The 15416-nt window shown below is 47.4% G+C and overlaps 1 protein-coding gene across 1 annotated transcript in view; it reads left to right on the top strand.

The window, feature by feature from the left end:
- The window catches only part of LOC309671944 (alpha-2-macroglobulin-like protein 1), a gene marked incomplete at both ends in the record, with an annotated part of 43170 nt that extends 32041 nt beyond the window's left edge, over nucleotides 1-11129 (top strand). Inside the window, 17 exons of the mRNA XM_082483308.1 lie at nucleotides 376-601; nucleotides 718-844; nucleotides 1133-1254; nucleotides 1740-1794; nucleotides 2476-2559; nucleotides 2967-3143; nucleotides 3326-3407; nucleotides 3761-3917; nucleotides 4116-4190; nucleotides 7616-7778; nucleotides 8451-8668; nucleotides 8867-9082; nucleotides 9570-9694; nucleotides 10083-10173; nucleotides 10603-10671; nucleotides 10894-10996; nucleotides 11089-11129. Coding sequence (XP_082339434.1) covers nucleotides 376-601; nucleotides 718-844; nucleotides 1133-1254; nucleotides 1740-1794; nucleotides 2476-2559; nucleotides 2967-3143; nucleotides 3326-3407; nucleotides 3761-3917; nucleotides 4116-4190; nucleotides 7616-7778; nucleotides 8451-8668; nucleotides 8867-9082; nucleotides 9570-9694; nucleotides 10083-10173; nucleotides 10603-10671; nucleotides 10894-10996; nucleotides 11089-11129 — 2131 coding nt within the window. The remainder of the gene's footprint in view (nucleotides 1-375; nucleotides 602-717; nucleotides 845-1132; nucleotides 1255-1739; nucleotides 1795-2475; nucleotides 2560-2966; nucleotides 3144-3325; nucleotides 3408-3760; nucleotides 3918-4115; nucleotides 4191-7615; nucleotides 7779-8450; nucleotides 8669-8866; nucleotides 9083-9569; nucleotides 9695-10082; nucleotides 10174-10602; nucleotides 10672-10893; nucleotides 10997-11088) is intronic.
- Nucleotides 11130-15416: the final 4287 nt, after the last annotated feature.

Here is a 15416-nt window from a genome sequence, read left to right as displayed (position 1 = left end):
GTTGCTCTTCTGGTGTCTGGTTCTCCAGCCCTAGGCCAAAAAGAGTAAAACTGCTGACATCTGTAAAGCATGTTTAGATATGCAAAGGGCAAGTGCTGTCTGAGAAAAGCACTGAGTGTGATTGATGGCATCTTGCAGCCGTGTAACCTATTGTCAAAAATGGTTCTGTTGATACAAGCATCTGAGGCAGGGGGTCCCTACTTCTACAAGGACCTACTTGTAACCCTGCAAGTGCTACAAGTTCAGCAGAGGTTAGGGGTTAGACTGAGGTTAGGTGAGGGGGTGCACTGGAGGGAATGGCACAGATCAGATCACCTGGTGCTACATACAGCAAGATTCAGGTCAATGCATCTATTGCTGTCTACTTCTCCTCAGTCCCAGTGGGAACAAGAATGTCACTGTCACTGTGCCTAACACCATCACAGAATGGAAAGCAGGGATGTTCTGCACAGGACGTAATGGCTTTGGACTTGCTCCAACTTCCAGTCTGCTTGTTTTCAAGCCCTTTCTTGTGGAGCTCACACTGCCATCTTCTGTGATCCAGGGTGAGACCTTCATCTTGAAGGCCACAGTCTTCAACTACCTGCAGCACTGCATGAAGGTAGGTGAGCCCTGATAGGCTCTGCAAGAAAAGCCTATGGGTAGGTAGGAGATGACTGAAATCTATGGCCTGTGATGTTTATCTTGTGCCTTCTACCATCCCTGCTGCCCTTTCAGATCCAAGTGTCCCTGGAGGAGTTCGCACACTTACAGCTGAAGCCATGCAAAGGCTGTGTCTACAGCAGCTGCTTATGTGCCAGTGAAGCGAAGACCTTTCAGTGGAGTGTCACAGCTGGGCAACTGGGTGAGAAGAACAGGGAGGTGGGGTGGTGGAACTGGAAAGGGGTGAGACCAAGGTGGGGATGTTTTGTAAGAGCTGACATGGCATGGGGAATTGTTTACCTTGTTAATCAGAGAGTACTCGTTTGCATTCATCCTAATGTCATGATTACTCTCAAGTCTGTGCTAGGAGGTACAGAATCATGCAGAGCTCTGATCCGATTTTTCGTTGTCAACAGGTGACCTCTAATGTATTAATGGGAAGTGCTTCATGAGAAGTTGTTTTATGCATCTAAATGTGTGTTATTTTCAGGGCTCGTGAACATCACCCTCAGCACAGAGGCTGTGGCCACCGAAGAGCTCTGTGGCAGAGAGATACCATTTGTCCCAAACCAAGGACAGAAAGATGTGATCACCAAAGTCCTTCTAGTCCGGGTTAGACAAGCTCTTCTCTTACATACACCTAAAAGTGGGCTTTCTGCAATTCCCAGATTTTGCGCAGGTTAATTTTGGGAATTATTCCTTGGTATTCAAGGTGTGTAATTAGAATCTTAGGGCCTGACCTGGGCCCGATTGTGAGGGCTGATGGATGTGGGATGTAGAGGGGTATCCTCCACTTCATACCATGGAAAACTTTAAATATGTACACTCTTATGTCCTCACTCCTGAGCTCTCTGCTGAATATTACAGCATCAGTTTCACAGATGTTCAGAAGTTATGATATTCTGAAAATGCACATTGTTTTCTTATCTGAGATGAAAATGATTGACAATAATTTACATTTTTATGTGATAATGATGTTAATCCAGCTGACTCTCCAACCTGAACCAGGATTTTGTCCATATCTATTTCTAATCCACTTGTAATCCTGTTTCTCTCCTGTGAGCTCATTATAATGCTACTTTTATGTGCTTCAACAGCCAGAGGGAGTGTTGGTAGAAAAGGCTCACAGCTCCATCCTGTGTCCCAAAAAAGGTAGAGAGATTGTTTTCTTCTTTCACCCTGCTCATCCGCCTCTTCCTGCCTAACCTCGTCCTGGGTCTTTCCACTTGTTGAAATATTTTCTCTGTCAACATGACCAAGCTACAGAAGCATATTCTAATAGCGGTGCGAGCTAGAGCTTCCCCTGGGTAAGGATGTGGGGATCTTTTAGTATCAACATCCCTGATACTAATGTGACAGCTTGAGGCCTTTTGCACCTGTGGTAATAAAACTAGACTACTGAACATGGTGAGGCTGGAGGACATGACTTAGGATTGCTTCTCCTGTCTTGAATTTTTATGGTGTATGATGGGGCTGTTAGCAGATTTTGAGAGCATGAAGCACATTGAGAAGACATGCCTGCAACTGAAATGAGATGGAGTAACTTATGTAGAGAAAAGCAGGTGGCTTTGACCACAGAGGGTTTCCAGTACAAGATCCTGTCAACCTCTTCAGAAGGAAGGCTGTTAGGATAGCGCAGTCATGATGAGGGGAATGGAGGGAGTTGAGGGTGGAATGGTACAGGGTTTTTAATGTGATCTGCAGCCTCTGTGTCAGGAAAATGGGATGTTAGCACAGAACAATCTTGAACAGTTTCTGGGGATTTTGAAGGCTGTTTTCATCAGAATCTCTTTCTTTTTGTCTTCCGTGTACACCTTACCCTGCTGGTTTCAGGCAATCCGGCACAGGAATCTGTCTCTCTGATGTTACCTCTGAATGTGGTTGAAGGTTCAGTCAGAGCCACCATCTCAGTCACCGGTAAGGAATTCGGCTATGATAGTACATTTCCAGATCCCATATCTCCTGAGTTTAGGCCTAGGAAAGCCCAAACCCAGAACCACCCATACCCCTTCTGAGGTTTCTGAGCCCCCACTGCCTCGTTCTTCCCATGTATGTGGCTGCGTTTCCTGGTTCCACATAAGTAAAACACTCAGCAAGAGAGAGGGTGTTCTGTTTACGGGCTTTCCCTGCCAGGATGGGAATGTGTACAACCTGTACGGAGGGCACAAAGGAAGTGATAAGCTGGCTGGACAGATTTGTCCCCACACTGCTGTGCAGGGGCTATCTTGCCTGGCACACTGCTGGGAATGGGTCACAGGTAGGAAGAGGTGAATCCCCAAGCCTCCTGCCCAGGGTGTGGTAAGGGTGCCTATGCTCTGTTCCAGGTGACCTCATGGGGATGGCACTGCAGAACCTGGACAACCTGGTGCAGATGCCCCATGGCTGTGGGGAGCAGAACATGGTGCTGTTTGCCCCCATTGTCTATGTGCTGCAGTACCTGGAGAAGACGAGGCAGCTGACCCCTGAGATCAAGGAGAAGGCAACAGCTTTCCTGCGCAATGGCAAGTACAGCAGACCCACCTTGCTCCTCTGCCTTCCACTGTGTCCAGCCTTTCAGTGGTTGCCTACTCCCCTTCCCTCCAGAGCTCTCAACCACTTACAATGTTAACACCACCCCATTCCCTGCCCAGTGATTTCACTGCAAATACCATTCTGAGCACTAATGTCCTATCCTGCTTCCCAGGGTACCAGATACAGCTGCAGTATCAACACCCTGATGGTTCCTACAGTGAATTTGGTACCAAGGACGAGTACGGTAATACTTGGTAAGCACTGGGCTCTCTTACCTGCTGTCTAACAGCCTAGAGGTGGGCAGCTTTCTGCTTCCACCATTGAATCCTTTCTGTCCTGTTGGACCCAAAGTGTTCCAGGTGCTTTGCAGGCTAGTGTACCCCAGGGGTATGCAGCTGTCCTTAGGATGTCCTTGGACTAGCAAACAAGGACTAGCAGAACAATAGGTGAGGAGAGACCCACCAGTTTCAGACTCCTACTTTTTGTTCCTCAGCTTCTACTTAGATTCTTTCTTTCCACCCATTCTTTCCTCTCTCTTATTCACTCCATCTCTTTCTGCTTCTCTCTTCCCTCTCTCATGCCTTTTTTCTCTTCTTTTCCCAACCAGGCTGACGGCATTTGTGGTTAAATGCTTTGTCCAAGCCAAACCATACATTTTCCTGGACAACAGGACCATCCAGGCCGCTCTCACCTGGCTGGAGTTCCACCAGCTTCCCAATGGTTGCTTCAGAAATGTGGGCCAACTCTTCCACACAGCCATGAAGGTAGGAGCCAGAGCACCTTGAAGGACAACTCAAAGCAGTTCTTGCCAGGTCTACTCGTAATTGTTTTAGTTCACTTTCCTGTGTTGTTCTGCTTTCTTGTCTGGGAGCAATCCAGGCATAGGTGGGGCCTTTACTGAAAAGCTTCAGGTCTTTGTGTATTAACTTTCCCAGATTTTTTGATTTTTATGCTTTTTGTAGGGAGGTGTGGATGGGGAAGTCCCCTTGGCTGCCTACATCACTGCTGCATACTTGGAGGCAGGAGAGACACCAGAGGTAAATATTGGGATTCTTTGCTATGCTTGTGCCTTAAGATCTGAATCTTGAAGGGCTTAGTGGTGTCGCTGAGGCAGGCAACAGAGCATCTTGGAGAAACTTATGGACAAAGTAGTAGGTTGGGGGAGGAAAAACTTACCACTTCTCAGGAAAAAATCTCCACTGTCCCTTGAGGGAGGACATGACTGACAGGGGAGAATGTGAGGTTAGACTACAGGGAGCCATTGGAGTTCACGGCTAGATACTGTGCCTGTTTCCCAGGCTTTGGCTGCTCATTCCTACTCCCCTCCCCCTGCATCCTCCCAACCCTTTGCTACCTTTTGTACTATACACAGCTGAGAAGTAGTGGTGAGTAGTTAGGGAGGAGAGATTGGTGTAGCTGCTCCCACAGTCGAGTAAATAGCCATAGTGACATTTTTAATGTGATTTAGCTTCCCAGAAAGTGGAAGTCTGGGAAAGGAGTGCTGTAGGGACATACATGCTGTGAAGAATGGCAGCTGGAATTGCACACCTAAGTAATAAAAAGAGGGAATTCTTACCAGTGCTAAAGATCATAACTAATTACTCTGTGGTACTGGGAGTTAAAAAATATAGTCAACTTGATGGAGAGATACTATGGTTGTAGACTTTGAGAAGCAAAATCCTCCTGAAATAAAAAAAGTAAGTGAAAGAGCAGTGCTTTTCATTGCAACTGAAAGCAATGGGCTTAGGGGAAAATAGAGAGACAGATGGAAATTAACCTTCCTTCTGGCAACAGATGTCCTTCAGGTCACCTTTTTTCGCCATAAGGACAATTAAGTGTTGGAACAGGTTGCCTAGAGAGGTTTAATTGTCTCCATCATTGGAAGTTTTCAAGACCCAACTGCATAAAACCCTGAGCAACCTGGTCTGATCTCATAGCTAACCCTGATTTGAACAGGAGGTTGGATTAGAGACCTTCTGAAGTCCCTCTCAATCTGAATTATTCTATCATTTGGTAATGATTTTTGTGGAGGAGGCTTTTCATGAAACTGGATGACAAATAGTTAACAGGTACTGTGCTCTGCAGCAGAATGAAACAAAAGGACAAGGACCTTCATCCTGGTAGAAAATTAACTAGGAGTTTGTTGTAAGTCTTAGCCAGTTTTGTCATTTAGGAAGGAAAGCAAAGTGTCACTGAGAAGAGACCAGACTGCTCCTCCAAATCCATGAGTGAAATCCTGAAAAGGAGACAAACAGGACCTCAAAGCAATTTGCATGGTGAGCTAGTGGAAGCCACTCTGTCCTGAATGAATCCACAGAGGGTGATTTAGTGCTCTGACAGCGGTGAGAAAATCTAGGCTACCACAGGGTAGGAGACTTCATAGAATTCCTCATGTTCCAGAGATGACAACAGTGCTGTTAGCTCAGAAAGGATTGTCCATGGAGTGAGGAATGCTTTGTTGCATCAGATTTGTTGGTGTGAAAGAAACCAGATAGTTATTCAATTGGGCACACATGCATAAACCATTGATTTTAGATGAAAATGGTCATGACAGCGAAAGACACTCATAAGTAACGACAAATAGGTAAAAATACAAGTCTCACAGTAGTTATCCTAGCCCCAGTGAAGAAGAAATTTGCTGAGTAGGTCTGTGGGTAGATGAAGTGGGAAACACAAAGCTTGTCATAGTAACCAGAAGAGTATCCTTGAGTGGATTATAAATGATTTTACAAAGAATACACAATCAGTAGCAGTCAAGATCCTGAGAAAAAGTTTGAGGATGTCCTGCAAGGGCTAATGCACTCAAGATGTTCAGAACAGGTCCTACTTTCCCTTACAAGCATACCTAAAAGGCTTGTGAAAGTCATGAGGTGTTAAAATGCAGGGAAAAGGCTGGAGTTATTTTACACTGTTCTGAATGAACTGGTGAAGCATGGTTTGTATGACAAAAAGTCTAGGCAGAGACAAACAGCCCTCTACCCCCACACTGTGTTGGAAATTGATCTCTTGGAACAAAACAGATTATTTATGTTGACTGTGGAAACAAATGGCGTGTTGTAGAGGAGCAGTTTCTTAGCTGGTATGTGGCTGCTCCCAGGGAAGCTAAATGCTTCTGTACATCATGCACTTAGGGCTGCTATTGTCAACAACGAGATGAGCACACTAAGTGTCAAAACACTTCCAGTAGAGTGGCATTCTCAGTTCTTGTGTTAGTTTCACCAGAAGACATGAGAGTCAGATGGGTTATAATACATGCCAGGCTGTTCCTAGACAAGGTATTAAGATGTATGATAACAGTCAGCACTTCATAGGTAGTAGTGCATCAAGTGTTTTCACTTGAAGTTTGGTAGCTGTACAAACACCAGTGACGTTACCTCCATTTTAACTGTCTGGGAGAGTGGGAGATTTAAGAAGGAAAAGGAATAATAAAGGAGCCTCTGAACAAATTCACAAATGTGATATAATTCCTACTTAGGTCTATTCAGTTTCAGAATACAAAGGTATTATTAACTGCTGCTTGCAGTTATTATATTTAAGGGCAAATAGGAAAGTAGGACTTATGAAATAATGAAAGCTCAGCTTACTGCTTCTGCTAGGATTCAATAAGAGAGAACGACCAAAAAGCATCATCTGGATCCTGGGAACCTTTGGTACTGCATGAGTAGATACTATGACCATTTCTGAGAATTGGTGGCTGCATCTAGCAATACTACGCCACCATCTAGAGAGCACAAGATGACACAGATGTTACCTTTTGTATTTCCTAGAAGGGAAAGAGGCAAGGAGCATGTTGAATGTTAGAATAAATCGGAAAGGTAGCCCTTGTGTGATCCTTACTTTACTTAACCAAGAGGCCACTGGAAGAGGGGAAACTGAAGTGCTGTAGATGCACTTATATGGGACAGGTGACCACTGCGAGCCTTTGGCACATGTTTGCAACAGCACAGCTGAATGCTGGGATACAATGCTGCTGAGAGCAGTGGGTTTGCTGCCCCCTGTCAACAGCAGTATTGGTGTTCCAGGGGAAACTGGAAATCCCAGTGACCTTGTAAGGCACCACAGAGGTGAACTGAACACAGTAATCTCGGTCAGCAGGCTGGGTGTAAGCAATTGCAATTGTGTGTTGTTGCTCTTGTTGTGTTTGGACTTGGAAAGTATGATGTGGGGGTGTTATTCCAGCAGTAAAGGTGTTCATTTCACTGAGAGCGCACTGCTGAAGCCTATGACTAGCTTAGGGGGGTGTCTGTCAAGCACCTTGCACCAAGGGATGGAGACACCGCTTACTGGTGCTGCACTGATACGAAGAGAAGAGTGTAGGCTCAAGCACAGAGACACCTTGGTGAATGTATGGGGTACTTTTTGTGCTGGCATATGCTAATGCATCCTTCTGCTTGTGTACCTCAGTGTTTGCCTGCCTCACGTGTTTGTGTGTGACCAATATCTGTGCAACCCTTCTCTGTAGAGTACAGTGGTGCGCAAAGCTCTGGGCTGCATCGCTCCTTCTGTTCCCAAAGCTACCAGCACTTACACCCAGGCCCTGCTGGCCTACACCTTCGCCCTGGCTAAGGACTCTCAACGCACGCAAAAGCTACTTGATATGCTTGATCGAAAGGCAATCAGAGCAGGTATGGGAACCTCGGTGCCAGGTGAACATTGGAGAAGGGACGAGCGACCTTTCTGGGCCGTGGGTTACATACAACCTGGAAGGACTATGGTCCTTACCCTTTAGGTGTTACATCCTGTCCTTCACCAAAGAGAGTTTTTAGACACTCAGTCTATGAACTCAAGGCATGTGCTGGCAATACTGCAGCGTGGGTGCTGATTTCCTTCAAACCTCTCATCCTTTTGTGGTACCCGAAGTAGAGGTTGGGCTCTGAGACAAGTGGGCTTTCTTAGGCAGAACTGCAAAGTGCCAGAGAGGGAAGCAAGCTGGCAAGCTGCCCCTCTTGTTGGTCCCTGACCCCCAGGACTGGCTAGTGATTAGCGAGCTATTAACTACCAGTTAGTGGACCTGGCAAACAGGGCAATGGAGTAGTTGGATGTCTGGGAGATAATGTGTATGCAGATTATTGGCATATTAGTATTGCGTATCACCTTGGTAAATGGGTCTTTAAATGCGTAATATGGAATGTTGGGTGATGCAAAATCCATGGGATTGCAGTTCACCCAGTGATGTGATGACCCAGCCACGAGGTATTTACTTGATTGTCTTTGCATAGACAAGCCACTGTGACTCCCAGGCGTCAGGATTTCTTTCCTGACATCCCTCAATGTCACTTACTCCCTTCCTTTCCCAGGTGGACAGATTCACTGGAGCGATACCCCATCCAAGCCCGGACCCAGCACCAGCCCTTGGTCAGAGCCACTGTCTGTGGATGTGGAGTTGACAGCCTACGTCCTCCTGGCCCTGCTCTCCAAGCCAAATAGCACAGTGTCTGATCTCACCACAGCCTCCGGCATTGTGGCCTGGCTCACCAGGCAGCAGAATGCCTATGGAGGGTTTGCCTCAACACAGGTAACTTGTGACCAGGGAAGGGGATGTTGCTTGAGAAAGAACCTCTGCACAATATATGCAAGTATGAAAATAACAGCATGAAGGCTTTGAGGGGAGGAGCCCTTGTATACAGAGGTCCTCAGGACGGCAAGTTCAAGTGTCTTTGGGTCTCAGAGCTGCAGAGCAAATGTGTAAATGTAATTGTTTCTTCCTTTTCAGGACACAGTAGTTGCTTTGCAGGCCTTGGCTAAGTATGCAGCGCTGACGTACAGCACAAAAGGGGTCGCAGAAGTGAGGGTGAGATCCCAGAGAGGCTTTGGGAGGAAGTTCCAAGTCTCCTACCAGAATCGGCTGTTGGTGCAGGAGGCGGCACTGTCAGAAGTCCCGGGAAAGTTCTCGGTGCAGGCCCATGGCAGCTGTTGTGTCTTTACCCAGGTGGGTTGCCCCCTTCCCACAGACCCTGCTGTGACAACCCTTTGCTCCTCATCTTATCAAAGCCAAAAGTCTCCATTGCAGCTCGAAGCAAAGAAATGTTCATTAACTGGGCTTTAATCGCAACCTGCTGCCAATGCAATAAACCTGTGTGCTGTAGGAGACTCAAGAGACATAAGGTGTCCAAATGCAAGGACAGTGATGCTTCCATGGCTCTCAGGGAAAGGACGGAAATCTTGCACAGTGGTCCTGCTTCTGTGTGCCTGGCTTGAGCAATCTCAAGGGGAAGGATGAGGAGAAGGAGCCCCAGCTGGAAGGATCATGGAAGGTTTCCAATCTGAGTGACCTTTAGTTTGAGTACTGGGATGAGCGTACTCACTGTCTGGGGTCCATATCTTGAAGATTAGGGTAGTCAGTGGAAAAAAGGTATGATAGATAATATTGAACTGATTATCCATGTCTTATTCTGTCTTTTTGTCTCTCCCTGCAGATGGTACTGAGGTACAACACGCCCTCCCCACAGGCCTCCACATCCTTTGCCTTGCGAGTGAAAACCGAGCCAGTCAACTGCACGGAGGATGACACACACTCTGTTACTGTCTATGTCAATGTCAGGTGACTATAAAGACACAGCTCTACTTGGGAAGGAGAGCCAGACGTAGCTGGAGAGCTGAGGGGTGCTGCTTGGCTGCGGTGGAAACACTAGGCAGTTTCAGCAGAAGGTCCAGATGGCAGATGGAGAAGGAAAGACTCAAGTGTCTCTGGGGCAGGAGAAGTGTTTCTGAGGGCTTTGGTTCTTGCTAGGGAGAGGAGTGCAAATAGCCATCTCATATCGGGGATGCTCAGAGCCGTGCGGCCATCATCTGCCCCCTGTGAGAGGGAGCAGTGACTGCCTTGGTCCCGTTCCTGGCTGGGCTTCCTGGCTCAGGGTCCTGCACACAGGGTATGGTGGTAGAAGGAAGGGGAGGCTGGGAGAGACTCTCTTTTTGATCTTCTTCCCCAGGTACACTGGGAAGAGATCCATTTCCAACATGGTGATCGTGGAGGTGTCCCTACTGTCTGGATTCGTCCTGGCTTCAGGATCCAGGATGTCTGTAAGAAGCCTGGAATTAGGATGGTGATGTGGTGTCAGTGGGACCATCCATGCCCAAGGAGACAGGGAGGTTGCATAGGAAAGTGTTGCCTGTCTCTTTCTTGATCAATCTCACCATCCCTTCCCCTCTGCCACACAACAAACATCAACACGTACTCTCTCTTTGAGCTTTGAGGATGGTGATTCTTCTGGCCCAATTCGCTCAGCACATCCTTGACAGCTAAGTAGCTTAGGTTCCTGTCCTTGGGTTTTGCAGGAGCTGAGTGGTCCTTCAAGGAGATCAGCCTGAAGGGCTGAGAGCCCAAAATAAGTTTGGAAGTGAGTGAATGAGAACCTGCCCACTCAAGCTTAGATTAAACTTTGTTGGGATGTCTCACACTTGGTTTTCAAAAGACCCAGCCAAATTGCTTTCTCTGTTCTCCTGTCCTAGCTGCAGCATTGGCACCCTGTGAGAAGAACTGAGAAAACACAAGGAGGCATTGCCCTCTACTTGGACAAGGTATGTGTGTGTTCTAGTAGAGCTGCTGCAGGAGTGGAGGACAGTGGCAGAGTTGCGTGGGGAATCAAGGACCGGTCTCGCAGAGGAGGATATTCAAGATTCATCTTGAAGTCCTGCCTTTGACTCAACAGAGCTGTTATTGTCTGTCAATAGGATCAAATTTAGGTGAGGAATAAATATAAACAGCTTGTAAGTGAACTGTAATTTGCTCCTCTTCCCCAGTTGAGCCATAAGTCCGAGACTTGTGTTCTGCATCTGGAGCGGGAGGTTGGGGTGACCAACCTGAAGCCAGGCCATGTCAGGGTCTATGACTACTACCATCCAGGTGAGTGTGGAACCGTGGGGCGCCAGGACTGTCTGGGTGTTTGCGCTTGGCTCTGTGCAAAGATAAATTAGGTCTCTTCTGTCCTGTTGCAGAGGAGCAGGCCCTGGCTGATTATAACATCTTCTGCGTCTGAGGTAGGTGTGAGTTCCTTCCTCAGCCCCTGTACAGACCTGGCAGCCTTGTGATGTTTCATCTGCAACCCAACCACCTCTCTCTTGTCCCAGAGGAGCCCCGTGTATCTCTGATACAGCATGTTCCCTTCATCTAGGACTACATCTAGAATTCCCTAGGCCTGCAGGGACTTTAGTCTCTTCCTTTTCTTTACTGGACTTTGTAACGTAGTCTTTGCTGGACTGCGCTGTAGGCAGGACATGAAGTGATTAATGTGTCCGTGCTGTGAAGGACTAGTTGTGTGCGTTTTCTGGGACACTCTGCAGGTCTGTCTGGGCTGGTATAGTGCCTGGGTCTGCCTGCCAGATAAGTGACAGTACTTATAGATGGTATGCACTGTTCTGGAAGAACTTCCAAGCAGAATTCACTGTACTAGTTTCGGCTTACTCTGTTGGGGTATGGAGAGTCCCACCTCTTCCTGGGGAGAGGCTGAGATAAAACAAAGGCACTGGATCAAACCAGAGAAACATCTTATTTTAGAGACCTTAGTGAGAGCCTGCACTCCCTAGCTGTTAGCATCCCAGAGTTAATAACTTGGGTCATATTAATTTCTGGCTGGGCTACTCCCTCTTCCTGCTCTCATTTCTCCAAGGACTTGGTCTGCTCCCTTACTATCCACTGTTTCAGCCCACAGGGATCCCACTAGTGCAAGATGCCCTGGGACAGCAAGGCTGCTGCATTATTGCTTCTGATATGATGGGGCATGCGTCACCTGGAAAGTCATGTCTCAGTGGGCTTGGGATATTGGTGCTGGGACAGATCTCAAGTCGGATTTCTGGACTAAGCCCAGCCCAAGTCATCCTGACAGCCGTTTTCTGGTGAATTCTTTGGGGTGTCTGATTAATTCTGATTGTTTTAATCCCGGGATTTTCTTGCTTGTAAAAGAATGAAAATAAAGTATGTTACCAATCTGGGTACTGTGGTGTGTGTTTGGATTCCATGACAGAGGATTACCTTGGAGGAGAGTTCTGTTCCAGAGAGAGCGTAGCTGAACTGTGCACCTGGCATTCATTTCCTCCAGCACTGGATTCCACTCCAGCAGTGTCATGCAACCACCAGTATTGGGGTGAGGACCCCTCACCCTTCACAGAGATTGATCCCACTGAGCATCACCAGCTGCACGCAGATGTAGCTGAGCATTAAGGCCTTGGCTGATTCTGCACTTTACACGGATATAGACTCAATCTACTCTGCTGTGTTTCTCATAGATTAACTTCTGTCCTCCTAGCATAGAAAGAGGGAGGGGAGTAATTTTAGTTTCTGCACCTCCTGTGAAGCTGTATCTTGCACAGGACAATTCAAACATGAGTTGTCAGGCACGGATGGTGCCCCAGGGCTGAAGGTTCCCCGCTAATGAGCTACTGGAGAGTGAACAGGGTCTTTGTCACGTGACAAGAAGATGCAAGGGCCATTCAACAACCACAGGGTATGTGAAAATTTAACAACTATCACTGCTTTTTAAAATCAAACGTCATGATTTAAGGAACTCCAGCTTGTGATCTGGGATCTTCATGCTTGGCAGTGCTGAAAGGCTGAGGGATTTGGGTCTTTTTAGTCTAGAGAAGAGAAGACTGAGGAGGGATCTTATCAATACTTCCAAATACTTAAAGGGAGGGTGCCAGGTAGATGGGAACAGTCTTTTTTTCAGTGGTGCCCAGTGATAGAACGAGAGGTAACAGGCACAAACTTGAACACAGGAAGTTCCATCTAAACATGAGGAGGAACTTCTTCACTTTGAGGGTGGCAGAGCACTGGGACAGGCTGCCCAGAGAGGCTGTGGAGTCTCCCACTCTGGACACATTCAAAACCCACCTGGACACCATCCTGTGCAACCTGCTGTAGGTGACCCTGCTCTGGCAGGGGGGTTGGACTAGGTGATCTCCAGAGGTCCCTTCCAACCCTGACCATTCTGTGTCCCTGTATAGAGAGACAGGTCTCCACAGACCCTTGCCAGAGCTGGCTCTGAGAGTGTGATGGCTAAGCGCAGTATTAGGCTTAGGAGTGGAAGGTCTGGGAGTGAGTGGGGGTTGAGCATCTGCATTTGGCTACAGCCCTGTAAGTTTTCCAGACCAGACCCTGCAGCAAGGCTGGGATTTGTGGTGGTTTAAAGGGAGGGATTTGAAAAGTGTGTTTAAATTTCAACTTTGAAGTTCCAGAGTAACCGTGAAGTCCCCTCTGTGAGGCAAAGACACAAGTGTTGCATGTTCTTTTGGTTGAGAGCGAGCTCTCTCCGTAATGCACTGAGGAGATCTGCCAGCAAGGCAGGCTGCTGGAAGCCTGCTCCGTGCTTCGTGTGCAGGTTAATAGGACCAGAACGAATGCATAAATTTAGCACAGCAGTTAGGCATTACCAGTGCCCAGTGCAGTGCCAGAAGGGGCTGCGCTGAGGTTGGCATCACTCCAGATGTCACTTTCTCCCTCTTTCTGCACCTTTGTTTAAACAGGTGCTTTTTCCTTCTCTTTATTCCATTTCCTCAGCAGTCCATGAGCAATGCAGAGCCTAAGTCTGCGGAACAGGATTTTTTTGCCAGAATACTACTTTCTCTGAAGCTTTTCAAAAACAACTTTGCAGATACTGCAGCTTTCTTTGCAAATGTCTCCTCTCCCCCTTGTACTTACCTCTGGCCATGTCTGTCCTTGCTGATATAAAAAAGCAGAACTGGAGCCAGTCAGGTCTACACCTGGTAGTGGTACTTGGAGAGCACCACTGGCTAGAGCTCGGGCTCTTGTGGAGAGGGAAAGACCCCACTTATAACTGCCAATGCCACCATGTTCTTATCTGTTTTGCAATGCTTAGCAAAGCACAGATGACAGGTTTAATAAAAGTCCCTGGAACAGAGGTTTATTGGGAAAGTAAATGCTACGCACATGTATTCTACCTACTCCTTACTAACCCCAGGAGGGGTAGCTTCTGCCTGACCTCACTACTGCAGGAGGAGTTCACACACACAAAAAAACCCCACTCATATGCATATATGCGTACATGGACTCTGTGTAAAAATTGCACGTAGTGACATTTTTGACTCAATATCCATCACACTGTCTCTGCTGATTTACTTAACATCTCTTCTGGGTCCTTCAAAATGTTCTTTCTTGGACTTAAGCTGTAGTACTTGTGATGTCTGGCTACTAGAAAGCATTTAGAGGGTGGTGACTGTCTTCCAGGAGAATTTAAAGACATAGGAAAAAAACACTTTTGTACAAAACATATTGACTACTTTGCAGCCCAAGCTTCCCTGTCTCTGCTTAGACCAGAGAGTGTCAAAAGTCACACTCGTTTGTTTATCCTTCACAAAACTAGGGGTTGAGATGATTCAACCTGGAGACTTGGTGGTATCCATGCTTCATCTACCTCGTGATCAGCTCTGCTGCTTGAGCACCGAGGACTGCCTGCCTCCAGGGCCACAAATAAAGTCTCTACTGCTTGTGTGCCTCTTGCCTGCCTCTGGGCCAAGTGGTCAGTGGGTCTGTGGGCTGGGGAAACATCTCAGCACAAGACAGCAGCTGGGTACCGTGTGCCCTGCCACAAGTGTCGGTGGGTGCAGTGTCCTGCTAAGAGGTGCTCGCTTCCCAAGTGCCTCCTGGCCACCAGCAGCTGGTCAGCATGCCAGTAACGGGAGAAGGAGATAGGGCTGAGCTGGATGAACCATGCACGCCAAACCCGCGATTTTGTTTTCGCTGCTCCAACATTCATTCTGCTTCATCGTCTGGGAGTTGGGTGGGGTTGACTGCTCAGGATGTACGCTTCCAATCAGTGCTAAGTCCAGAACTTCAGAGGCGTTTGGTGTCCACTCTCAAAAAAGGGCTGCTGGTACTCTCAATACCTTTGCCATTGTGGGCCCCTGTACTGTTATGAGGGAGCTGGCTGTCCCTTGGAACTGCTGTGGATCTACTGCGAACAAACAAATGTCAGCTGGGATTGTTCAGCAGGCACTGCCTGTACTTTTTGAGACCCATGGGAAGAAATGAAGGGCAGCCTCGTGTCAGAGACTGATTCACGTTCTTGCTCTGGTTCCTGTTCACTTGTTTATCCAGGTGCACTTACACTTTTTTCTCAGCTGTTGGCACGAATATCTCTGAGCTGAACAAACCCTAGGGGGAAAAAAAAGGAATCGTATCTGACCACTCTGGGGAGGGGGGGAGGGAGGATGGTGTAAAAAATCCCCCAAACCCCTAGTTTCCTTGTTATGTGTCAATCTTTCCTAAAGAAAAGGCAAATATTGCTAGGCCCTACATATTTAAGAACTCA

This window comes from Vanellus vanellus (assembly GCF_965231255.1).
Source record: "Vanellus vanellus genome assembly, chromosome: 1".
Classification (NCBI taxonomy): domain Eukaryota; kingdom Metazoa; phylum Chordata; class Aves; order Charadriiformes; family Charadriidae; genus Vanellus; species Vanellus vanellus.
Note: the sequence above shows the minus strand (reverse complement) of the source record. Positions and strands in the feature narration are given on the sequence as shown.